The sequence below is a fragment of the Musa acuminata genome, chromosome BXJ2-10, assembly GCF_036884655.1.
Source record: "Musa acuminata AAA Group cultivar baxijiao chromosome BXJ2-10, Cavendish_Baxijiao_AAA, whole genome shotgun sequence".
NCBI lineage: Eukaryota > Viridiplantae > Streptophyta > Magnoliopsida > Zingiberales > Musaceae > Musa > Musa acuminata.
In genome coordinates, this window is record NC_088347.1 from 19,653,528 (window position 1) to 19,680,512 (window position 26,985).

General features: G+C 42.4%; 3 protein-coding genes across 6 annotated transcripts; 1 reads left to right on the forward strand and 2 right to left on the reverse strand.

The window, feature by feature from the left end:
* Positions 1 to 3,858: 3,858 nt before the first annotated feature.
* On the reverse strand, positions 3,859 to 8,422 carry LOC104000010 (U-box domain-containing protein 8). 4 transcript variants are annotated; one of them, XM_018818753.2, is made up of 3 exons: positions 6,996 to 8,422; positions 6,452 to 6,527; positions 3,859 to 4,151 (listed from the first exon to the last, which is right to left on the reverse strand). In XM_018818753.2, the coding sequence occupies exon 1, from the start codon at positions 8,160 to 8,162 to the stop codon at positions 7,056 to 7,058; it is 1,107 nt and encodes a 368-aa protein (XP_018674298.2). In that variant the 5' UTR covers positions 8,163 to 8,422; the 3' UTR covers positions 3,859 to 4,151; positions 6,452 to 6,527; positions 6,996 to 7,055. The 4 variants fall into 4 exon arrangements, with proteins under 4 accessions (XP_018674298.2, XP_018674297.2, XP_064984029.1 ...); XM_018818752.2 differs by having other exon boundaries at positions 3,859 to 5,796; XM_065127957.1 differs by having other exon boundaries at positions 4,369 to 6,527.
* A 3,398-nt stretch (positions 8,423 to 11,820) lies between these two features.
* LOC135624408 (cysteine-rich receptor-like protein kinase 19) lies at positions 11,821 to 13,818 on the reverse strand. The gene is made up of 6 exons (XM_065127974.1): positions 13,644 to 13,818; positions 13,357 to 13,514; positions 13,065 to 13,275; positions 12,728 to 12,965; positions 12,492 to 12,657; positions 11,821 to 12,390 (listed from the first exon to the last, which is right to left on the reverse strand). The coding sequence occupies exons 1-6, from the start codon at positions 13,714 to 13,716 to the stop codon at positions 12,100 to 12,102; spliced, it is 1,137 nt and encodes a 378-aa protein (XP_064984046.1). The 5' UTR covers positions 13,717 to 13,818; the 3' UTR covers positions 11,821 to 12,099.
* Positions 13,819 to 19,513: 5,695 nt separating this feature from the next.
* On the forward strand, positions 19,514 to 20,596 carry LOC135626032 (uncharacterized). The gene has a single exon (XM_065131220.1). It carries the CDS (start codon positions 19,514 to 19,516, stop codon positions 20,594 to 20,596), a length of 1,083 nt encoding a protein of 360 aa, XP_064987292.1.
* Positions 20,597 to 26,985: the final 6,389 nt, after the last annotated feature.

The window sequence follows — 26,985 nt, forward strand, 5'->3', positions numbered from 1 at the left end:
TCAAAAGGTTTGGTATGGAAAATTCCAAAGGGCAAACATGAATATGATACCTTATGCTTCAGCAATAGGGTCTATCATGTATGCCATGCTATGTACTAGGCCTGATATAGCGCATGCTCTGAGTGTCACGAGCAGGTATCAGGCGGATCCAGGCTTGGAGCACTGGAAAGCAGTAAAGTGTATCCTTAAGTACTTGAGAAGGAGTAAGGATCTTTTACTAGTATATGGAGGTAATAGCCTTAAGGTTGAAGGCTTCACTGACTCATGTTTTCAGTCTGATGTCGATGATAGCAAGTCGAATTCAGGGTATGTGTACACCTTGAATGGAGGAGCAGTGTGCTAGAAGAGTTCCAAGCAAGATACTACTGCTGACTCGACCATAGAGGCGGAGTATATTGCTGCATCAGATGCAACAAAAGAGGGAGTCTGGGTGAAGATGTTCATCACAGATTTGGGAGTCGTTCCGAATAGCGAGAAGTCGACTTCCTTATATTGCGACAACTATGGGGCGATTACTCAAATAAGGGAACCCGGGTCTCATCAGAAGTGTTCTGAGGAGGTTCCAGCTTATCAGAGAGATCGTAACCCGAGGAGATGTAGCAGTGGAAAGAGTTCCATCCGAAGATAACATTGCAGATCCACTGACAAAGCCGTTGTCTCAGATTGTCTTTGAGCGTCACAGGGGTCTGATGGGGATCAGACACATAGGTGATTGGCTTTAGGTCAAGTGGGAGATTGCTAGTCATAGGTGCCCAGCAAGCCAATCACGTGAGTGATGGCACGTGTGACTTGATACAGAATCTTTTTGCTTATTATATTTTGGCATATATCACTTTATAACTATTGCATAAATGCATACATATATTGTGATGTCCTTGGATTTGTGCAATGGGAATCGGATCGTGATGAGATCACGATAATGAGATCGATTCACCTTTAAACACATATCCTAAATAATCCCGGTCATAGGTTACTCGAGAGGGACATCGTGATAACCGGATAGACTGGTGTGCTGTATACCCGTTCATATGATGGATGCAGCTGATCTCATAGCTGCTCGTGTAGGGACACTAGGGATACAGTACAAGTGCTCATTGGAGAATGAGTTCACTGATTGATCCGCTTACGGAATGCTGGATAGTTGATGATGCCTTATTGTCAGACAACGATTCCGTAGTCCTAGTGGTGTATCTGGTTCTTAGACTTGAGACACCAAGGATGTCCTGTATAAGTGCTCCACTCTTTGATACCAGACTTATAGGTTTGGCTGTTCCCAGATCTAGTACAGCTGGTCATTGGGAGTGGTAGTCGACCTTACGAGGGCTATTGAGTGTCGATAGAGGATCATCCACTCTCGGCATTATGAGAGGAATATCCCATGTGTTCTTGCTCAGACAAATCCCTGGCCAGGGTCATTCGGGTTGAGAGAGAAAGAGTTCTCCGGGAGAATCCGATTAGAGCGAGACTCGAGTAGAAACCGTATGGGTCTGACAGCACCATGCTCGATATACGGTCTCTGGGATATTAGATGGATGAGGGACTATAGGTACATGGTAACTGAGGACAAACATGTCCAATGGATTGGATTCCCCTGTATCGTCTGGGGACTACGGCGTAGTGGCCTAGTACTTCCGTAGTCGATGAGTCGAGTGAATTATTACAGAGATAATAATTCACTCAGTCAGAAGGAGTTCTGACAGGTATGACTCACGGCCAGCTCGATATTGGGCCTAGAGGGTCACACACATATGGTAGGCATTGCGATGAGTAGAGGTTCGGATATGAGATATCTGACGGAGCCCTTGTCTTATTGGATGCAGATCCAATACCCACTAGGGAAGGACCTATTAGGGTTTGACACGGGATCTCTATAAATAGGAGGGATTCACAGCCTTATAGGCTAGAGTCTTTGCTTGCCCTTCCTATTCTCCTCTCCCTCTCCACCTCAGAGTAGGCCTGGAGTTTTGAGGAGCGTCGTCGCAACCTTGCTGTGTGGATCACCGCTAGAGAGGAGGACGCTTGACCTCCTTCACCCTCTCCTAAGGATCTGCAAGGAAACAGGGATATACGATCTCCCTAGGTAACACAATCTCTATACGCAGTTTTTTGTGTTTTTGCGGATTTTGCGCACCAATCTTCGCACGACGATGAACATCTTTTTGGGAATCGGGGATTTTTGTTTTCTTGTTCTTCCGCTGCGCATATGATGTCGCCCCCTATGATTTCCCAACAAGAACATCTCAACCACTTTATGCAGTTACATGATTTTGTCACTTTTGAGTTTTACGCTTCCGATCGATCTTCACATGATGATTATATAAGATTAATTTGGGAAACCAATTTTTATTTTTTTCTTTTTCGCTACGCATGTGATGCTCTCTATAGTTTCCCAACAGGAATTGCCATCAAAAGCCTCTAGCATCGAGAGGCGAAAGTTAGTCGATAGGGGCTCCTCTTAGAAATCTTGGACAAAAGGGGAGTTGCCCAAGACGGGGTCGCCAACCTCCCCCTTGGACCACTAAAATTCCCGTTGCACCTCGTCCAAGCATTGGTTCACCAGTCGCAATTGGATCTTAAGCGAATTGTCTATGGAATCTGCTGACTGAGTGTTTGACTCAAGGAAGGCCAAGACAATACAATGGAGCAGAGGAGCACTACACTCCACCGTCGAGGAGCGCGGATCCTCGAGTTGCCCCTCAACTAACTAGGGGTGGTCTTGGTGAGGGTGGATCAATCGAGTTAGCCCCGAGGGGTGTGGGAACAAGTGATGGCTGGACCATTGGCCACAATTTTGAAATGGGTGTCATTTGTTGGGCTAGTTAGGGCAGCAAGGGAGCAATGACTTGCATCATCCCAGCAAGTGCCTATACTTAGTGAGTGAGATTTAGGAAGGCCTCAGTAAGGATGACTAGCTGTCCCACATTGGTTCCTAGAGGAGAGAGTTCGGGGTCATTAAATAGGCGCTAGTAACACCCCAGGGTCTAAGCTGAAGTGGACTCATTTACTCGTGGGAGGGTGGGTAGTTGCCCTCCTTAGCTGAATGTATTGTGTGTGGGGGGAGGAGCCTCCTTGTTGGAGCGCTTATTGAGAGGATTCAACGGTGGACGCTCTTGCGACATTCGACCCTCATTCTAGTGCTAATATGTATACAACTTGATGCCATGGACTTTGAGACATTATGGCTTGGTCCAATCCTGAAGGTGCAAAGTCATCTAAGTGGCTTCTCTAGGGGAAGACGGAGCGATGAGAGCGAGACAGGGACTGAAGAGGACAGTTCACGAGATTGATGTCGATGAGACATCACTAGGTGTGGCTGAAGTAGGTTTGATCTTTGCTAAGGTCCTGTACAACAAGTCAATGTTGAGGGATTCTCGACTCGATCCCTATGATGCTTAAATTAGTAGATGAAGGATGAGTTTGTATCTTGTGGGTTGTTCTTCGAACCCCCCTCCTCCTCAGTTGCCAGGTCCAGTTCCTATACCTATGGAGCCGACGGGAAGGAGTTGTAGTTGGTGAGGACCGATCGTATTTCTTTGCAACGCAATCGTGTGGGCGATCGGCTCATACATCCCTTGCGGTGCGAGTCGACCTATCCGGGCTCCCGTGGCGCGACACCAATTCATATCATCCCGTGCAGTGCGGAGTTGGAGAGGGACGACCAAGAGAGCTTCACGCTCCATCTTAGTTCTTTTATGTGTCAGACGGATGCGGAGGTGTCTTCTATGTCAGCTCCATGGTGGTTACCTATTAGCAAACTACTATTGATGCTAAAATATTCCCTATCAAACACCAAATACATTCATAATATTTTACATGCAAGAGTGGTCATATAACACAAGGGCTCATGGCTGCATCGTGTGAAGGAATATAAAGATATGATTTGAGCTCTCTGATCCACATGCTGAAGGAGAAAACATTGAATATAATTAGAGATATTTCATATAATCTTCTTTGAATAATTGAAAGTTTTTTTATATATTTAAAGAGGACATAGAATGACCAAATGGTTGATATGTCGGACGTATATATCTGCCCATATCTAAAAGGGGAATAGCCTCAGGTATATAAGATGATTATTTACAACTGCAGCAACAACTTGAATGGCCTGTGAATGCTGCAAGCAGTACGCCGTAAGGTTTGGTGTTGAAGACCTGCAAGTAGTACAAAGATATAGCAGAAGAACTAAGTGAGTCAACTGACGATGCAGAATAGAACTGTAATGATCATCAGACAGTTCTTGATATAATAAGTGCACAAAAAACTAAATTAAAGAGAAAGCAATGAAGAGTTTGGAAACAAGAATTTGGATTAAATTTATCGGATGCACCAAACAAAAAAATTCAATGGAAGGGAGAACTAATCTGTAACCTTAATCACCAGAAACTATTCAGCCACAATAACAATTCACCTCTTGGCACACAGACTTCAACACTCAGCAACCATCCATCACATTGCCTTCAAATAGTCATTAATCATTTCCAGGAAAGACCAAGTAAAATTGTTGCTAAAATGTGCTTAAATGAACTGACAAAAATGATTTCGAACAACATTCAACAATATATAAACGCTCAAAGATCAATAGAAATCCCTAACTCGAACAATAGCTTAAACAAGAAGATAAAGTCTCAATTGATAAACATGTAATTTTCTAAAAGTATAACCATTTTTAGAACTTGCCATCTGCCCATGAAGATTGATATACAATCTGGAAATTTCTCAAGATTGAATGTGTCTGGAGCACTGATAATCCCCCATGGTCTGCATCTTAAAAACATCGGTGGAAAAGCATTACCCAATCAACATCAAAAGGGAATCACATCCACATATTCATATCAGTGATTTAGCTGGAAAAGAAAAGCATTGATCCATAATCTGGATAAATCTCAAGCATATTATTTACTTGCCAAAACCAACATCTTCATTTCATTGAACCACGTCTGTGTCGGTTTCTGAAAACGACACTTTTCCTGTTTACATCAATGGTCTTGAATTGTTGTCCGAAGCAAACAATTTGATTCCAAGAAAAGTATACATAACCCTTTCTTCATCATGCAACATGAGGCAGTTAGATTTAGTTATAGAACTCAGTAACATGTTTAACATTTTATTGTGTCAGCACACTGTTATCGAGCTGTCTTTAAAAAGAAATAAGACTTACATAACATGATGACCAGCAGCATTAATTCAATATAGGTGACATTTTGAAAATTTATCTTTCATGCCATGATATCAGCATGTAAATTGTTCTCGTAGATTAATCTGTTATGCAGTCAAAGTGGAGCAATGATCATCAAACATTGAGGATTTTCTAGTCCCAAGTACAACATGTTCATTGGTTGCTGAACAAGTCATAATTAGATTTTAAAAGAGACTGCATATAACAATACAACATGATTGGATTACCATCATAATCAGACTTGCAAGAAGAGGATTGTTGTAAAATAAAATATTGCAGCAACAACTTTCCTTGTAGAATTTAAGTTCAGTCGAAGATAGTTACAATAAGTCCAGTTCCCCTCATTACAGAACTTATTCCCATTTTATAATTCATATATTCCAATTTGAGATAAATGTAATTCAATCTATGTTATAAGGTGGTCCACTCCCTATTTCTGCCTAACATCCTGCATCCTTTTGTTTTTCATTCCTTTTCTCCAGCTTTAGAACATTACAGACTTGTACCTTTGATTTTCATTCCTTTTTTCCCAGCTTTAGAACACAGTTCTGATCATATTTTTGTTAGCTGCATTACGGGCTCTATTTCTGTTTTCCAGTTGATCTTTCAAGTACTCACCACTGAAGAAAATAACAGTATACAGAGCAGTCAAATGATAAGTGTATATAATGATGGAGACGCATCAGCGTATACAAACTAGTATTACACTATACAATTCATATAAAATCTCTAAGAAAAAAAATATTTCAGGAGATTTTGAGTATCATATATGAAGTCAAAACATTCTTAAGAGTTGGTCCACTACAAAAAAATAACTGAACGATCTAATGTTGTGTTGTATGTTTACTTTTTCAGATAATGCAAGATGCACTGTATGAACCGAATTCATACTTCATCGTTTCCTCATGAACAAGATTTTAATGCACGTGTGCTTTGGGTAAACTACACCATCAATCAAAAGTGTCCAACTTATCCTTATGCGTGTGTAAATAACTTCAATTTGATACCGAATAACACAAAAAATACAGAATAAAAAGAAAAAACAAATAGAAGATTCTCAAAGATGCAAAGACATTTGAGGAGCTAGTTCAGATCTCCAAAACAAAATGAGTTATCAAGTACTGAACTATCAGCTGCTAAACAAATAAACCAAGAATTAAATATAATCTAGTAACCAATAAAATGATCCATAGTATTGGTTACCTTATTCCAAAAACTCGAGCAAATTTAAATATCTCCATAGATGTTCTTTACACTTGACTCGAAAAAACATACCTTCTTCTTGTAACTCTCAATGATTACTCTCTAGCATTTCAGATCACCCATCTAGCAGTATCTTGATGAATCAAAACTGCAAAATAGTTCTCAGCTGTGATGGCCAGAGAGTTATTAAACATTACAGTAAAAGAGTTTAAACTTATCACTGGATCACAGCTATCTACATCAGCACAAGGCAACACAACATGCCTGCTCATCAGAATTCGATGAGCATTTGAATGGCAACCAAGTGGGCTACTCTTCAAAGAACCAGGATCACAACACAAATTCACAACATCGAACCAAATACGGAAAATACATTTCTTGAATGCATCAGTCCGTTACTATGTAGAGAGAAAATATCACTATCTGATTGGATTTTCATATAGATTCAGCTAACAAGTTACAACCTTTTTGATATAAACAGGGCTAGTTATTTCTAAAGCTACTCCAAAAACTAGGATGAAGGAACAAAGAAAGGGTTGAAACAGATGGTCTTTCCTTTACAGTAGCCATGAGATATGAAAATAAGGGAACCCATTAAGCATGCAGCTCCACTGACCTCCGTATGCCACTATGCATCGCCAAGTGCAAAACAGCAACGACGGAGAAGAAACCTCGTTCATGAATAGCCACCAAATTGCTCCTTTTCAAGTCTCAGAACCAATTCCATCGCGTTCTTACCAATATTCGGATTCATATCGCCTGCCAAAACCGAGCAGAGATCAAGAATCCCTTCTTTGATGGCTGTGAAAGCCATCTCTCTGCTATCCGAGCACAAATAGTTCAGCACCAAAAGGGCGTGCTCGATGCCCCGAGGACTCCCCGCTCTTAGGACCTCGGATAATACGTTAATGAATCCGATCAACTTCCTCATCTCTTCCTTACCTTCTCGGCACTTGGCGAGAAGTCCCAAAACCCGGACGGCCCTCTCCGAGCCCTCGCGGGTCAGGCGGACTAAGGGCAGCAAGGCGCCAGCTCGGACGGTCCGCCGCCGATTCTCCGCGAATTTGCACAGCTCGTAGAGTGCCGTCGCCGCTTCCCGCCGCTCCCGGCCGTCGCCGTAGCGGAGGAGCGCTGCGAGGAGAGGTATCGCGGCGGGGTGGGCGCCGATGGTCGCCTTATTGACGTCGACGACGGCGAGGCTGGTGAGAAGCGTGGCGGCGAGGGCTGCGGCGGGGCCGCCGCCAAGGGCGGCGACGACGGGGTCGAGGGCGCCCTCGGCGACGAGGCCGAGGCGGGCGTCGTCGCCGTCGAGGGTGAGGTGGAGCAGGGTGCGGAGGGAGAGGTCCTGGAGGTCGGGAGGGTCGGGGGCGGCGGCGTGGCGGAAGAGGACGGACGCGGCGCCGGAGTCCGCGACGAGGCGGCGGGAGTTGGGGCCGCCGCGCTGCGCGAGGCGGAGGACGGCGGCGAGGGTGGGGGCATCGCAGGGAAAGGAGAGGGGGGCAAGGAGCAGCGCGTCGCGGTTGTCGGCGGCGGCGTCGATGGCGGTGGGTCGCTGGGCGAGGAAGCTGGAGATGAGGCTGCGGAGGGCGTGGTTGGGGATGAGGGAGGGGGAGGGGGACAGGGGGAGGTTGGTGACCGGGCAGGTAAGGTTACCGGAGTCGAGCCAGCGCTGGATGGAGGCGCGGTCGAAGGTGTGTCCCGACGGTAGGATCACCGGGTCAGTCATCACCTCCAGCGAGATGGGGCAGCGGAAGTCATCCGGCAACTCCACTTCCATCCCCATCCCTTCTCTCTCTCTCTCTCTCTCTCTCTCTCTCTCTCTTTGAAGGTAAAGAGAGAGATCGCAAACGAAGGCGATGAATAAAAAGAGATGAGACTGTGGAGCGAGAGGAGTTTGTGGACTGAACCGGGTTCTTTTGGGAAGGGAAGAGGAGAAGAAGAGAGAAAGAAATTGATCTGCCCAAAATGCCCCTGGCTAGGCGACGGGGTTTTGCGGTGGGTTGGCGGAAAGCGCGTGGGATCTGTTTCGGTGGACTCCGAGAGAGGGCGCGAGGAAGAGGGGGATGTGGTGACCGTTCGTCGAGATAAGAAAGATGTCTCGGATTCTCGCTATCAGCCGCTGCTTTAAAAAGCAAAAAACAAAAAATAAAACAGAAAACATTTTTATTTACTTGCGTTGCTTTCGCGCGTGGGAATTCAAAGGGATTCGGAGAGAAACCGGCCACACGAGTGGACGCGGAGTGGGCACGTGCGAGGGATGGGAAGTGCATCTTGGTAATTCTACGAGCGCCGCAGGGTTCATTCAACGGCTAGGCGACGTTAAAGACGGGGAAAAGGAGGGGTAAAAGCATTAAATAAAAGAAATAAATATGAATTGGGGTCGGAGCCATATAATAATAACGTCCCCGTTTAAAGCTCCGAGTCCAAAGTTGGGTGGTGGGTTTGGCTTAGACTATCCCACTTTAGTTCAAAATTGGTGCTTGGGTTCCAAGTACAACACTTTGGCTATCATCCCCCCCTCCCCCCCCCCCTTTTTTCACTTTGAGGAACAAAAAAATTGGAAAACAAACATAGGAACTTGTTCATTTGGGGGTATTGATGGGTTGGGTATGTGCATAGACATACATGATTATAAGTTTTTCATTTAGATATAATTAGATGAGTACATTTTCATATATATATATATATATATATATATATATATATATATATATATATATATATATAGAGAGAGAGAGAGAGAGAGAGAGAGAGAGAGAGAGAGAGAGTATTGTAAACAATAATTTTTGGCTTGTCTAAATTCTCCATGGCAATTGTTGTGAGAAAGAGCCACAGAATACATAGAATCTTAATCAGATATATATTTTTTTAATTTTTATTTAATTTATCTCAAATAAGTGTATATTGTTGGAACCAATGAATAGAGTTGAATAAGTACAAAAAAATGAAATAACAAGTAATAGTAGGTATGAAAGAGTTAAATTAGATATATTATTTTGCTATATATATTGATAGAACGCTTATCTAAGTTTTAATTTTTACAAAGTTCACATTAGTGATTATCATCCAACGCTTTGAATTTTTAATGATACATGTTAAACTCTTATATATTCACATCTTATTGAAGGTTTTTTTTTATTTGCCATATCCAAACTTATTGTTTTCTATGTTTAAATTGCCTATCAATCATTTTAATAGCAAGTGGTTGCAATCCTAAGAATAAACAAGTCATTTTAAGAAAATTTTATGAAGCAAAGAGCATTGGATGAGGTGAGACAATGTTAATACTATTGAAGTTATCAATCAATAAATCAAACAGAATATAATGCATATAACTTGTGCAAGAAAAACAAATAAAAGAAATTATTGACCACATAGTCAAAATAGATTTTAGATAAAAATATTTTTGAGAGATTTCCGATAGATGGAACGACAGCGTTACTGCTAAGTTTTGGGAGTTACCAGTCCAATTTTTTGGTATTAGTTTACCCCCACAAAGTGTAGCCGTATAAAACGTAGGGCTTGGATTTTAGTGATCGAACATAAGACGAGTTATAATTAGATCCTACCCCAAACCAAACATTGACTTGCATGTGCATGATTTATATTGTGTAACATCACAATTCTTGTCAAATTATAAGGAATCATGGAATAGTTTCTATTTACAAAGTACAAAGACAAGTATCTATTCCAAAGAATTAAGTTCAAGGGAGTCCTAAGATTATGTATTTTTAGCCTACTCTTACAAATAATATAATTTTCTAGGTCTATATTTCTCATTTATTAATACAAGTATTAAAAATATTTAATTATACTATCGAAGATGATCATTGTTTTCTCTCACCATTATTGAAAATTATAGATATTATTATGAACAAGCGATTGGGGGGCCATAGGTTCAGGAGGAAAACATACTCGTGGTGATAGACCCGAGAGGGGATGAGATAGGAGAGGGTGGTTGGGCCCACAAGTGATGATGGCCTAAGGTCGACAGTGACATGCGGTTTGACGCATCGGGATTAGATCATGGATCCTCTCCGGGAATGGATTGTAAGAGCGTCCGATGAATGGTCATCCGTAAGCGACACGTCGTAAGTAAATAAAAGAATGAGAACGAAAATATCGCTTCATGTGAGTTGTAATTCTTCTTATGTTCGAATTTATCATGGTGTTCTCCATCCTTAAGTTATCGTACGTAGCCATCATAACACAATAATCTTCGATCCATGCTATCACTGAAGATATGTATGACGGTAGTGATAAATTATTATTATTATTATTATTATTTAGAAAGAAGGATCGAAATTAAGGTCCAACACCAAGACATTGGTTAAATGTCAGTAGACTTACTCATTTATCAAATGTTGAAGTTTTAGATTTTATCTGATAATTTTTTTATACGGCTAAGGGTGTGTGTCAAACTCACCTATCAAAAAATTAAGATTTATAATATTATATATAAATTAATACCTAAGATATTAATGTTGTGTTCTTACGTTAAGGATTTGAATTGCAATGTGATAAATGTTTATATATATAACATTAATATAATGATGATATATCAGACTCATTTATTAAGAGTTAAAAATCTAATATCTCATTCGTTAATTTTTTATTATATGAGCATCCCATTTGATACATTTTATATTTAAAATATTAATTTAAGACATTTTATATCAGAATTGGTTGTTTGTAGGAAGAAAATATTGTTTGAATCAGATCCATGTATCTATAGTGTTCTGATATATGGAAGTAGTGCTGCAGAATGTTGTGAGGATATAATTATCTGTGCTATTCTCAGCTTATTATTACAAGCTGACCAATGAAAAAAGTATGAAAATGATTTTTTTGACTCAAATATAATATTTCGAAAATATTTCATATTCACAAGTCTCCTTCCATTAGAGATCATTAGAATTTGACTGCTCCAGAAAGTGAGAAAGCTTAATGTTCAATGCACTCCTCCAGCAATTTGAATTGGACTGGTGAGACATGATTCCTGATAAAGCCAATCATTTTTAGTTCTTCAACAAAGTCAGTGGATAGGTGGTTGATTCAGTCAAGCTGCTAAGTTTGAAAGATGTCACACAATAAACTAATGGGATTTCTAATCTGTGATTGATTGGTCACATAGCCATCATGTTTTCTATTTAATGAAGCTTCCATGTACTTTCCCTTGATGTGCTTTGTCCAATATGCCACCCAAAGTTGACAATGCCATGAGACATTCATGGATGTCATTGTCAATGCCTATGTCACCCAAAGTTGACAAGTCCATTCATCAAACCCACCCATGCTACATTATGAACTTGAGATCTGATGGATTTAGTGTTCTTCTTACAGACAGATTTGTTGGCAAGTTCTTGTGACACATTTCTTCCTTTATGTTCATCATTGTTCTACAGGAGATAGTAGTTTGATCTGAGTGTGAGACAGGCATCTACATGTTTGCTTGCTCAATAATTATTGTCATCATAGGCAAAAAAAGCACATTATCGAACATCCAATGTGGTCATTGAAAAGCTTACAACAGTACATCCAAAGCAGTCTCATATACTGATGGAGCACAAAGAACATGCAGTATAAGCTCATGTGCTTGCGTTCTCACATGTTTACTTCTCTCATTTGTGCACGCTTTGATTGCATAGTGACATCACATCAGAATAGAAAGTTGATGCAGCCAAACAAACAGACTTTGGAAGAACACTGTGCTTCACACATCATCTGCAATCTATTTCTGTGTTGGTGACTTCATTGACAGAGCAGTTCTCAGAGTTCTCCAGTTTGCTTCTCGCCCCAAAGAATGCAACTGGTTTGGGTGCAGGGAGATCATCTGCATCACTATTTAGCAGGGAGACCACCATTGACATGGTTGGCCTGTCCGCTGGGAATTCTTGAACGCACAGCAGCCCAAGTTTAATGCACCTCATCACTTGAGAGCTATTGCATGAATCGCCCAATGATGGATCTACCAGCTCTAGGATTCTGTGCTCTTCCCACAGCCTCCATGCCTGCAACATCCAATATCAAATTGCCACACTTCATATGAGTGTTAGAACACCAGAAGAAGAAGAAGAAGAAGTAGTAGTAGTAGTTTTGAGTGAGTACTTACGTATCCCAAAAGGCCAATCGATTCATCGTCGTCGTCGTCGTCGTCGTTGAGATAGTAGCTAGTCTTTTTACCACTCAAAGTCTCTAAAACCAAGACGCCGAAGCTGAAGACATCCGATTTCTCGGAGAATTTTCCTCCCATGGCATACTCAGGAGACATGTATCCACTGCACGTTAGCATCGATTGATGAGATCCTTCAAAAGACGAGACATCAGGCAATGATTGATGTGACTTACATTGTTCCAACAACTCTCTTCGTTGTTTCTTGAATCTGATCTCCTCCAAAAATGCGTGCCATCCCGAAGTCAGAAATTTTCGGATTAAATTGTTCGTCAAGCAGAATGTTACTGGTTTTCAGATCTCTGTGGATTATTCTCAATCGAGAGTCGCGATGAAGGTACACCAGTCCTCGAGCAACACCCTCGATGATGCTGTAGCGCTTTCTCCAGTCCAGTGTTCTTGAATTAGTGGCATCTGGCCAAGATATTATTAGAACAGGTCAAGAACACAAGCTAGCTCGAGAGAAAAGAGCTTCTACTGCAAAGATGATGATGAAGAGATTAGCAAACTGACCAAAGAGAAAGAAATCCAAACTCTTGTTGGGCATGAATTCATAGACCAGTAACTTCTCTTCTCCATGGATGCAGTAGCCCAAAAGCTTCACAAGGTTCCTGTGTTGGAGTCTGGATATAACTTCTACCTCATTCTTGAATTCCTTTGTGCCTTGACCAGATCTCTCTGACAGTCTCTTCACAGCTATCACTTGTCCATCAGCAAACCTTCCCTGGTGAAAGATGTTATCCAATAAATGATCACAAGCTTAACAACATCAAAAGAGTAATCTCAAGGAGAACATGAAGAGTACCTTATAAACTGGGCCAAATCCTCCTACTCCAAGCTTATTCCCATGATCAAAGTAGTTTGTTGCTGCTTTTATGATGTCTATATCGTATTGTTGTGAATCTAAGCCTTGATTACCCGAGGAGTTTCCGACCACAGTTGATTCTTCTGTTCTTCTCGATGCTATATGACAATACCATATCAAAGTCAAACTAAATTCATGAGTGAGACTTACGTTTGATGACCTTCGAGTTGCACACATGTTACTGTGAACTTGGCGCTGAGCTAAGAAAAGGAGAGGATTAAACTTACTTCTGTGTCTGTAGACATGCTTAAACAACTTGCAACCACCGGTGTACAAGAATTTGTGAACGCAGAAGGACATGATGTTCTCAGAGAGTAAGGTTTTCTTGAACAGGTTCCCTCGCACACAATGCTGGATGCAAAGCAATGCATTAAAATGTCTTATTGTTGCTCATCAGAAAACTTCGTGAAGACATCATTGTTTGTCATCAGCAGGTTTGAACTTGAGGAACAATTAAGTTTGTTGACCATGTTATCTGTCATAATCAACACTGTCATGTTGGTTATTTGAATGTGATTGGGAAGACCCGAATGATGATAAGAACAAAGATGAAGATAGCTAAATAACATGATTGACTTCGTGGCACTTGCTTGGCAATGAAGTAATGATTTTGTTAAGACTTTACATCTGTATGATCCGTGTTTTTTTTATTATTATTGTTTTTCTTCTTTTTACCTCAATGTTTCTTAACCTCCTCTAATTTTTTTTTTTCTCACAAAGACTATCTATTGAGCAAATTTTACTAAACAAATAATTTAAAATCATCTTAACCAATATTTTAAAATATTATAGTAGTAGACTACTCAAATCCTTACAAATTCATTTAATTTTACTTCAACTTTGATATTATAGTAGTAGTAGACTATGTTTGGAGTGTTACAATTTCCTCCACCCTAAAGCCTCTATAAACAAAATTAGAAGTGTTGAATCATTGGTTTAAAATAATCAACGTCAAAGTTTATGATCAGTCGTTAAAAAATTATTCAATTCTACTTTCATTTCCTATATGAAACAAAATTATTGCTTCGTCAAAGTCTTACGGCACTTGCTTGGCAATGAAGTAATGATTTTTTTAAGACTTTACATCTGTATGATCTGTATTTTTTTTTTATTTATTATTTTTCTTCTTTTTACCCCAATGTTTCTTAACCTCCTTTAATTTTTTTTTTCTCACAAAGACTATCTATTGAGCAAATTTTACTGAACGAATAATTTAAAGTCGTCTTAACCAATATTTTAAAATATTATAGTAGTAGACTCATCAAATTCATTTAATTTTACTTCAACTTTGATACGAGACTGTTTGGAGTGTCACAATCTCCTCCATCCTAAAGCCTCTATATTATTCGTATATGAAACAAAATTAGAAGTGTTGAATCATTGGTTTAAAATACTCAACGTCAAAGTTTATGATCAGTCGTTATAAAATTATTCAATTCTACTTTCATTTCCTATATGAAACAAAATTATTGCTTCGTCAAAGTCTTACGACACTTGCTTGGCAATGAAGTAATGATTTTGTTAAGACTTTACATCTGTATGATCTGTGTTTTTTTTATTATTATTATTTTTCTTCTTTTTATCTCAATGTTTCTTAACCTCCTCTAATTTTTTTTTTCTCACAAAGACTATCTATTGAGCAAATTTTACTAAACAAATAATTTAAAATCATCTTAACCAATATTTTAAAATATTATAGTAGTAGACTACTCAAATCCTTACAAATTCATTTAATTTTACTTCAACTTTGATATTATAGTAGTAGTAGACTATGTTTGGAGTGTTACAATTTCCTCCACCCTAAAGCCTCTATATTATTCGTATATGAAACAAAATTAGAAGTGTTGAATCATTGGTTTAAAATAATCAACGTCAAAGTTTATGATCAGTCGTTATAAAATTATTCAATTCTACTTTCATTTCCTATATGAAACAAAATTATTGCTTCGTCAAAGTCTTACGGCACTTGCTTGGCAATGAAGTAATGATTTTTTTAAGACTTTACATCTGTATGATCTGTATTTTTTTTTTTTTAATTATTTTTCTTCTTTTTACCCCAATGTTTCTTAACCTCCTTTAATTTTTTTTTTCTCACAAAGACTATCTAATGAGCAAATTTTACTGAACGAATAATTTAAAGTCGTCTTAACTAATATTTTAAAATATTATAGTAGTAGACTCATCAAATTCTTACAAATTCATTTAATTTTACTTCAACTTTGATACGAGACTGTTTGGAGTGTCACAATCTCCTCCATCCTAAAGCCTCTATATTATTCGTATATGAAACAAAATTAGAAGTGTTGAATCATTGGTTTAAAATACTCAACGTCAAAGTTTATGATCAGTCGTTATAAAATTATTCAATTCTACTTTCATTTCCTATATGAAACAAAATTATTGTTTCGTCAAAGTCTTACGACACTTGCTTGGCAATGAAGTAATGATTTTGTTAAGACTTTACATCCGTATGATCTGTGTTTTTTTTATTATTATTGTTTTTCTTCTTTTTACCTCAATGTTTCTTAACCTCCTCTAATTTTTTTTTTCTCACAAAGGCTATCTATTGAGCAAATTTTACTGAACGAATAATTTAAAGTCGTCTTAACCAATATTTTAAAATATTATAGTAGTAGTCTCATCAAATCCTTACAAATTCATTTAATTTTACTTCAACTTTGATATGAGACTATGTTTGGAGCGTCACAATCTCCTCCACCCTAAAGTCTCTATATTATTCGTATATGAAACAAAATTAGAAGTGTTGAATCATTGGTTTAAAATACTCAACGTCAAAGTTTATGATCAGTCGTTAAAAAATTACTCAATTCTACTTTCATTTCCTATATGAAACAAAATTATTGCTTCGTCAAAGTCTTACGGCACTTGCTTGGCAATGAAGTAATGATTTTGTTAAGACTTTACATCTGTATGATCTGTGTTTTTATTATTATTATTGTTTTTCTTCTTTTTACCTCAATGTTTCTTAACCTCCTCTAATTTTTTTTTTCTCATAAAGGCTATCTATTAAGCAAATTTTATTGAACGAATAATTTAAAGTCGTCTTAACCAATATTTTAAAATATTATAGTAGTAGACTCATTAAATCCTTACAAATTCATTTAATTTTACTTCAACTTTGATATGAGACTATGTTTGGAGTGTCACAATCTCTTCCACCCTAAAGCCTCTATATTATTCGTATATGAAATAAAATTAGAAGTGTTGAATCATTGGTTTAAAATACTCAACGTCAAAGTTTATGATCGGTCGTTAAAAAATTATTCAATTCTACTTTCATTTCCTATATGAAACAAAATTATTGCTTCGTCAAAGTCTTACGGCACTTGCTTGGCAATGAAGTAATGATTTTGTTAAGACTTTACATCTGTGTGATCTGTGTTTTTTTTATTATTATTGTTTTTCTTCTTTTTACCCCAATGTGTCCTAACCTCCTCTAATATTTTTTTCTCACAAAGGCTATCTATTGAGCAAATTTTACTGAACGAATAATTTAAAGTCATCTTAACCAAGATTTCAAAATATTATAGTAATAGACTCATCAAATTCTTACAAATTCATTTAATTTTACTTCAACTTTAATACGAGACTATGTTTGGGGTGTCACAATCTCTTCCACCCTAAAGCCTCTATATTATTCATATATGAAACAAAATTAGAAGCGTTGAATCATTGGTTTAAAATACTGAACATCAAAGTTCATGATCAGTCGTTAAAAAATTATTCAATTCTACTTTCATTTCCTATATGAAACAAAATTAGAAATGTTAGCGGAAATACAAGATGAGATGAGATTGAGAAAATCATCTTCACTTGTATTAGATAGGATAAAATATAAAGAAAAGAGTCGATCATTTGTATATTTTGAAGTGAAAAAGACACTGAACAAAAAACAACATACAGAGTTTGAATAGATATGAGTAATGTTCTAATCTTCAAACTAAGTCAGCAAACATCAAAGCTAAGAGGAGCTTCAAACTTTCGATCACCTAAGATCATCTTAAAAATGGTTTTGACAATGACAGTTTGGAGTGTCAGGCTTGAGGAATCATAAAAATAAAAGCTGGAAGGAAATAGAAGCCTAGAAGACGGACCAGTTGAAGAACAGGTAGAACAAACAGAAAAGTGAAAGAATGGTCTTCATCTGCTTTTGCTAGTGAGTATCTGATATCCTTTTTTCTTTTCTAGAAAAGAAAACTATATTAATCAAGCAAAATGGATGCAACTCATATTCTGAGGTTTTATCCATCGGAGAGAAAACTAAAGGGTTACTTATTAAGAGGAATAGTATTTAACTATGTGGACTTCTTTGTTTCTATCATAGTGATGAGGAATATTTTAGAACCAGCCACGTCGTAATCGATGTGCACCATGCCCTTGTCAAGTCAGCACAAGGAGTACTTCCACGCACCAAACAGGATCCGTATCAAGGCACTCCTCAGCACATCCCGTCCCGGAAAGCTCGGGACGACACCGTATGGCACCGCTCCGTGTATTTCGGGATGGCGGTCACACGAAGGTATCACCTCGCCCCTCGGGGATCGGCCGCCATGCCAAACCCACATATGGCTGACCCTCGTACAGTAGTATAAAAACACATGATCGGCATCTGGCCAAGAGGAGGAGAAAAAAGACAGAGGACGAAGCACTAACTTAATCATCAAGGGGCCAAAGTCGGGGACCACCCGATGAGGGCCTTCTGTGCAGAAGCATGGTCATCCCTGGAAGCATGACCCCTGAGGAGAGAGATGCCCTCCCGAAGACGATATCGACATTCAGACCGAGAGGTGCCCCCCTTAGACGAATGCGGTATCCCAACCCATGGGTGTGATCAGCCTCAGATCCCTATTCGATCGATTGTAGACTCCCGACATCGACCCGAGGACTTGGTCGTGCTGACTCACCAGCCACGGTGCATTTGTTCACTAACATTTTTAGCACTAGAAGGAGGGTTAATGTCGTAGGAGCACCTCGCAAGAGTTCACCCCGAGAGAGAACCACCGGCTGGTCACCCCCCTTTCAAACTCGGAGATCAGCCCCTCCATGTCCTCAGGGACGGGGGGATCCCAGCCCGGACATCGGATCGCTACTGGCACCTATTCAATGATCCAAGGCTTTCTCCCCCCGGGTATACCATAGGACCCTCGGTCGTTTCGCCTGAGGCATTCCTTGTCCTGGCCAAGCAAGTACAAACTTTGGTGGGAATGATGCAGACGATCGTCCCGCTCATTCCGTAGATCATGCAGCTAGCAGCTCCCCCAACTTACCCGACACAGCAAAGGCCAAGCGGGGAACGAGTCGGGACGGGAGAAGCCCGAGACCATGCAGCAACCCCAGGGAGCCTTCCTGAGCAAAGCGTGCCCGCACCTCACTAAGTCGCCACACCCGTCCCCGAGTCCGATGACAACCCGAGCCTGACACCTTGTCATCGGACTCGGGGGATGACTCATTAAGGGTCCGGCTGTCCGTGGTTAACTGCCGCCTAGACAAGTTCTAGCATGAATTCCATAAATCGTGTGGCGAAACGAGCGAAAGCAGCTTGGTCGTATCCCCGTTCATCCAGAAAATCTAGGATAAGCCTGCGCCACTTAACTTCAGACTCCCGGTGTTGGAAACATACGACGGCAGCTCCGACCCCTAGGAGCATGTTGCCATGTTTCAGGCTCAAATGACCCTTTACGACACCTCTGATGCCCTGATGTGTCGGGCCTTCCAAACTACCTTCAGAGGACCGGCACGGGCGTGGTTCAGCCGACTGCGACCGTCCTTGATCTCTTCCTTTGATCAGCTTGCAAGAGAGTTCTAGCAAAGCTTCCTAGCTAGCGTGCGACCTCAACCTTCCATGGCCACACTGCTCACATTATCCCAATACGAAGACGAATCACTTTCTCAATTCATGGCGCACTTCATCGCTGAAGTTTGGGGGTTCTCAGATGCTCATCCCTATTTGATCATGCAGGCATTTTTGATGGGCCTAAGACCCTCGAGGTTCTTCTGGTCGCTGATTAAGAAGCTACCCGCAACCATCCCCGAGATGCTCTAGTGCGCCAACCAGTATATCGTTGCTGAAACCCTGATGACAGGAAGGCGCGAGGATAGCAAGAGGCCGAGAGTGGAGTCGGCCCAAGGAGCAACTTTGACACCACCGGTACAACCCTGCAGGAGGCCCGACCGACCCGAGCAGCTACTCCCGAGGCCTCTACCTCTCCCCCTGAACACATCTCGTACCGAGATCTTCCTTCAGATCAGGGAGAAAGGTCTCCTGCGACAACCCAACCCCTTAAAGACTACTCACAAAGACCGATCTAAATATTGCATGTTCCATCGGGACTATGGCCATGACACAGAAGACTGCCACGACCTCCGAAATCAGATTGAGGAATTAATTTGGAGAGGTCACCTCGGGCACTACCTCAAGGAACCGATGGAAGCATCCCTGCATCCCAGGGGCCCTGTCGAGAAACAAATCGATGTCATCATCGATGGACCGATGGTCGGTGGTAGTAGCACGACCACAAGGAAGGCCTACACCCGCAGCATAGTGGAGAAATGCCCCAGACCCGAGTTCGAGCTCGACATCACCTTCGGAACCGAAGAGGTCGAACGTTCCCACCATGACGATGCTTTGGTGATCTCCATCCGGATCGCCAACGCTCAGGTAAAAAGAGTAATGGTCAACACCGGGAGTTCTGTCGACATGCTATACCTCGACGCCTTCAAAAAGCTCAGCCTAACTGATGGGGACCTCACCCTTATGGGGTCGGCGCTCATCGGGTTCATGGGAGATTCCATCTCCCCGCTCGGGACAACCATCCTCCCTGTCACTATCGAGGAAGAACCGAGAGACAAGACAATAATGACTACCTTCATAGTAGTCGATCTACCCTCGACTTACAACGTCATCCTCGATCGCCCAACACTCAACAAACTGAAAGCAGTGGTTTCCACCTACCACCGGGCCATCAAATTTCCAACTTCGGCAGGGGTCAGGGAATCCCGAAGTGATGCGGGAGAATCAAGGCAGTGCTACCTTATAGCGGTCACTCTCCTGGAGAAGTCGTGCCCTCGTCAAGTCCCGGATCCCCGTGAGGAAGCCGGGACACCGATGCACCTGGAGCCCCTTGAGCAACTCACCGAGGTACCCTTGAAGAGGAACTGACCCGACTTGACCAAGAAAATTGGGACAACACTCCCAGAAGCAAACCAACTCTAGCTCATCGATTTCCTAAAGGAAAATTCCGATGTGTTTGCTGCTAGTCATATGTGCCTAGCAAGCCAATCACGTGAGTGATGGTACGTGTGACTTAATATAGAATCTTTTTGCTTATTATATTTTGGCATATATCACTTTATAACTATTGCATAAATGCATACATATATTGTGATATCCTTGGATTTGTGCAATGGATATCGGATCATGATGAGATCACGATAGTGAGATCGATTCACCTTTAAACACATATCCTAAATAATCCCGGTCATAGGTTACTCGAGAGGGATATCGTGATAACCGGACAGACTGGTGTGCTGTATACCCGTCCATATGATGGATGCAGCTGGTCTCATAGTTGCTTGTGTAGGGACACTAGGGATATAGTACAGGTGCTCATTGGAGAATGAGTTCACTGATTGATCCGCTTACGAAATGCTGGATGGTTGATGATGCCTTATTGTCAGACAGCGATTCCGTAGTCCTAGTGGTGTATCTGGTCCTTAGACTTGAGACACCAAGGATGTCCTATATGAGTGCTCCACTCTTTGATACCAGACTTATAGGTTTGGCTGTCCCAGATCTAGTACAGCTGGTCATTGGGAGTGGTAGTCGACCTTACGAGGGCTATTGAGTGTCGATAGAGGATCATCCACTCTCGACGTCATGAGAGGAATATCCCATGTGTTCTTGCTCAGACAAATCCCTGGCCAGGGTCATTCGGGTTAAGAGAAAAAGAGTTCTCCGGGAAAATCCGATTAGAGCGAGACTCGAGAAGAAACCATGTGGGTCTGACAACACCATGATCGATATACGGTCTTTGGTATATTAGATGGATGAGGGACTATAGGTACACGGTAACTGAGGACAGACAGGTCCAATGGATTGGATTCCCCTGTATCGTCTGGGGACTATGGCGTAGTGGCCTAGTACGTTCGTAGTCGATGAGTCGAGTGAATTATTACAGAGATAATAATTCACTGAGTTAGAAGGAGTTCTGATAGGTATGACTCACGGTCAGCTCGATATTGAGCCCAGAGGGTCACACACATATGGTAGGCATTGCGATGAATAGAGGTTCGGATATGAGATATCCGACGGAGCCCTTGTCTTATTGGATGCAAATCCAATACCCACTAGGGGAGGACCCATTAGGGTTTGACAGGGGACCTCTATAAATAGGAGGGATTCAGAGTCCCATGGGCTAGAGAGCTTTTATTGGCCTTTTCCTATTCTCCTCTCCATCTCCACCTCAGAGTAGGTCTGGAGTTTTGAGGAGCGTCGTCGCAACCCTACTGTGTGGATCACCGTTAGAGAGGAGGACGCTTGACCTTCTTCACCCTCTCCTAAGGATCTGCAAGGAAATAGGGATATACGATCTACCTAGGTAACACAATCTACTCTATACGCAGTTTCATGTTTTGCGGATTTTTCGTACCAATCTTCACACGACGACGAACATCTCTTTGGGAATCGGGGATTTTGTTTTTCTTGTTCTTCCGCTGCGCATATGATGTCGTCCCAAGGATTTCCCAACATTTGCATGGTCCTCAAAGGATATGCTTGGAATCGATTCGGGGGTGACCCAGCACCACCTCAACATCCACCCCGAGGCTAGATCGGTGAAGCAAAAGCCAAGGAAGTTCACTCCCGACCGACAAAAGGCAATTAGTGATGAGGTCGATCGCCTTAAAGAGGCAGGATTCATAACCAAGGTGAAAAATCCTCGGTAGTTGTCAAATGTAGTCCTCATTAAGAAACACAATGAAAGCTGAAGGATATGTGTTAACTACACCGATCTCAACTGAGCTTGCCCCAAAGATTGCTATCCACTCCCGAAGGTAGATCAGCTGGTTGACGCCATCACAGGCTACGAACTTCTGATGTTTATGGATGCATTCTCAGGATATAACCAGATCCAGATGGCACCATGAGACCAGGAGCACACCGCCTTTATTATCGATAGGGGAGTATATTGCTACAAAGTAAAGTCGTTCGGTCTGAAGAACGCCGAGGAAATATATCAAAGAATGGCCAATGAGCTGTTCAAACAACTCGGGAGAAATATGGAGGTATACATCGACGATATGATCGTAAAAAGTAAGTAGGCAAATACACACCTTGTCGATCTAGTGAAGACCTTCCGGATCATTAGGCAGTTCGACACGCGCTTAAATCCATCAAAGTGTGTCTTTGGGGTCCGTTCGGGAAAATTCCTTGGGTTTATCATGTTGGGAAATCCTTGGGGGCGACATCATATGCGTAGCGGAAGAATAAGAAAAACAAAATCCCCGATTCCCAAAGAGATGTTCGTCGTCGTGCGAAGATTGGTACGTAAAAATCCACGAAACATAAAACTGCGTATAGAGTAGATTGTGTTACCTAGGGAGATCGTATATCCCTGTTTCCTTGCAGATCCTTAGGAGAGGGTGAAGGAGGTCAAGCGTCCTCCTCTCTAGCAGTGATCCACATAGCAGGGTTGCGACGACGCTCCTCAAAACTCCAGACCTACTATGAGGTGGAGATGGAGAGGAGAATAGGAAAAGGCAAACAAAAGCTCTCTAGCCCATGGGGCTTTGAATCCCTCATATTTATAGAGGTCCCCTGTCAAACCCTAATGGGTCCTACCCTAGTGGGTGTTGGATCTGCATCCAATAAGACAAGGGCTCCGTCGGATATCTCATATCCGAACCTCTATTCATTGCAATGCCTACCATATGTGTGTGACCCTCTAGGCCGAATATCGAGCTGGCCGTGAGTCATACTTGTCAGAACTCCTTCTGACTCAGTGAATTATTATCTCTGTAATAATTCACTCGACTCATCGACTACGGACGTACTAGGCCACTACGCCGTATTCCCCAGACGATACAGGGGAATCCAATCCATTGGACCTGTCTGTCCTCAGTTATCGTGTACCTATAGTCCCTTATCCATCTAATATACCAGAGACCGTATATCGAGCATGGTGTTGTCAGACCCACATGGTTTCTACTCGAGTCTCGCTCTAATCGGATTCTCCCGAAGAACTCTTTCTCTCTCAACCCGAATGACCCTGGCCAGGGATTTGTCTGAGCAAGAATACATGGGATATTCCTCTCATGACGTCGAGAGTGGATGATCCTCTATCGACACTCAGGTCGACTACCACTCCCATTGACCAACTGTACTAGATCTGGGATAGCCAAACCTATAAGTCTGGTATCAAAGAGTGGAGCACTCATACAGAAATCCTTGGTGTCTCAAGTCTAAGGACCAGATACACCACTAGGACTACGGAATCGCTGTTTGACAATAAGGTATCATCAACCAAGGAACTCATTCTCTAATGAGAACCTGTACTGTATCCCTAGTGTCCCTACACAAGCAACTATGAGACCAGCTGCATCCATCATATGGACGGGTATACAGCACACCAGTCTGTCCGGTTATCACGATATCCCTCTCGAGTAACCTATGACCGAGATTATTTAGGATGTGTTTAAAGGTGAATCGATCTCACTATCGTGATCTCATCATGATTTGATTCCCATTGCACAAATCCAAGGACATCACAATATATGTATGCATTTATGCAATAGTTATAAAGTGATATATGCCAAAATATAATAAGCAAAAAGATTCTATATTAAGTCACACGTGCCATCACTCACGTGATTGGCTTGCTGGGCACCTATGGCTAGCACATCATTCATCAGAAAGGAATTGACAATGCAAATCCAGAGAAGGTTCGGGCCATAATAGAAATGAAGCCTCCACGCTCTATCAAGGAAGTACAACACCTTGCCGGGAGGCTAGAAGCGCTTAGTAGGTTCATATCACAATCAGGAGACAAGTACCTCCCCTTCTTCCGAGCGCTTTGACAGACTGACACCTTCACATGGAACTAGGAATGCTAGGGGGCCTTCCGTAAACTCAAGGTGCATCTCGCTCAATTGCCCTGACTTGCGTCACCAGAGCCGAGCGAAGCCCTCAATTTGTACTTGGCGGCCTTGGAATGGGCGGTCAACTCGTTGTTAACCCGAGATGCATCATCGACATAGCAACCCATCTATTATGTCAGCCACGTTCTCATCGGACCTGAGGTACGATACCCCCCGATCAAGATTTTGATCCTCACACTGATAAAGACGGCTTGAAAGCTACGACCGTATTTCCAAGCTCACACAATCAAGGTGATAACCGACTAACCCCTATGGCAAATCCTCTCAAAGTTCGATACATCAGGTTGGATGTTGCGGTGGTCAGTCGAGCTAAGCGAGTTTGACATCTAATAAGCCCCCAAGACGGCCATAAAAACTCAAGTATTGGCCGACTTCATCTCCGAACTATCCCCCGAGGGTAATACTATTGGACAGGAACATGGAGAGTGCATGTGGACCCTACATATGGATGGGTCAGTGATCGCCGAGGGAGCAAGGACCAGGCTCATCCTCAGAAGCCCGATTGGAGAAACCTACGAAAGGTCGCTTCAGCTATGATTCATGGCCACCAACAACGAAGCCGAGTATGAGGCATTACTCCACGGACTGCGCCTCGCCCTAGAAATGCATGTGGACGACCTTGAGGCCTTCAGTGACTCTCAACTGGTGGCGGGACATGTCAATGGAAGCTACGAAGATCGAGACCCAACCATTGTGTTGTACCTAGCGGAAGTGAGACGACTCACTCACCGCTTCGATCGCCTCTCGATTACAAGGATACGTTGGGCACAGAATGTGCGAGCCGATGCCTTGGCCAAATTGGCCTCTGCCCACGACCCGGGAGGAGCCCCGGCACCTGAATTCCTCATGGCCTCAATAATGCTGACCCACGACGTCGCCGGGACCGAGGTCTCACCAAGCTGGATGGAGGAAATCCTTTGCTTCAAGAAGGACGGGACACAACCCGACGATCCGACGGTCGCACAACGATTGAGGCGAACCCAGACTTGGTACTGTGAGATTGGTGGAAAGTTGTACTGAAGAGCTTTCTCTCAACCCCTCCTGCACTGCCTTGCGCCGCTCGAGGCCGAGATGGTTCTCATCGAGCTCCACGAGGGAATCTGCGGAGAGCACATTAGTGGCCAAACATTAGCCTTCAAGATCCTTAGACAGGGATACTATTGGTCGACCATGCGCCGAGATGCCCAATCATACGTGCAAAGATGGCAACAGTGCCAAAAGCACGCCAGGTTGCACCACCAGCTAGCGGTCCCTCTCACCCCGAAGGATGCACCCTAGCCCTTCGCCCAGTGGGGTCTTGACATCCTCGACCCCTTTCCTCCAGCTTCGAGACAGTGATGCTTCATCATAGTCGGGGTCGACTATTTCACGAAGTGAGTCGAAGTCGAACCCCTAGCATCCATTACGGAGAAACAAGTTCAGGGCTTCACATGGAGGAACATCATTACCCGGTTTAGGATCCCAAGGGCTATCATCACCGACAATGGGACTCAGTTCAAAACACCAAGTTCAAGGCCTAATGCCGGTCATATGTGATACAATTAAAGTTTAGCTCGGTCGCACACCTTCAAACAATGACCAGGCCGAAGTGATGAATCGAGCAATCCTGGAAGGCCTCAAGAAGAGGGTCTCGGGCGCGCTTGAGGCCTGGGTGGATGAACTCCCTAGCATCTTGTGGGCGCTATGAATGACCCCCAAGACCGCCTTAGAGGAATCCCTGTTTAGCCTGACATTTAGAACCAAATCAGTCCTTCCGCTTGAGATGGTGTTCCCGACCTTGTGCACCGTCACCTACGAGCAAGACAACTCCGAGGAAGGCCTCAAGGCTAACCTAGACCTCCTTGAACAGAGAAGAGCCGAGGCGCATCTACGCACCCTGGCATACAAAAAGGCCACGACCCGAATTTACAACCATAAGGTCCGCCCATGACTGATCAAGGTTAGAGACCTCGTCCTTCGAAAGACTGAAGTGAGTGACCCAACCTGAGCAAGGGGGAAGCTCACATCGAACTAGGAAGGCCCCTACTGGGTCTATGACATGGTCTGAGAAGGAACTTACCACCTCAAGACCATGGGGGGGGAGTCCCCTGCTAAGGACTTGGAACGTAACAAACTTGAAAAGATTTTACCCATGAAAGTAAAGAGTCAAGATTCTGAAAAGCTGACTTTCATTAATCAAAAGAGTGTACACATTGCGGTTGGGATAGTACAACCCCAAAATTTGACCTGACCAAGACAAAAGAAAAAGTTACACCCCTAGTTCAACGGGTCCGACTCTAGCTCCAGGTCTGGATACCTCGCACGGAAGCGAGCTAAGGAGACTCGATATCTGAACTCGTACGTCACCTGCCCCGACCTCTACAGATCGCGCTCGAACCCAGGAGACTTCTTATA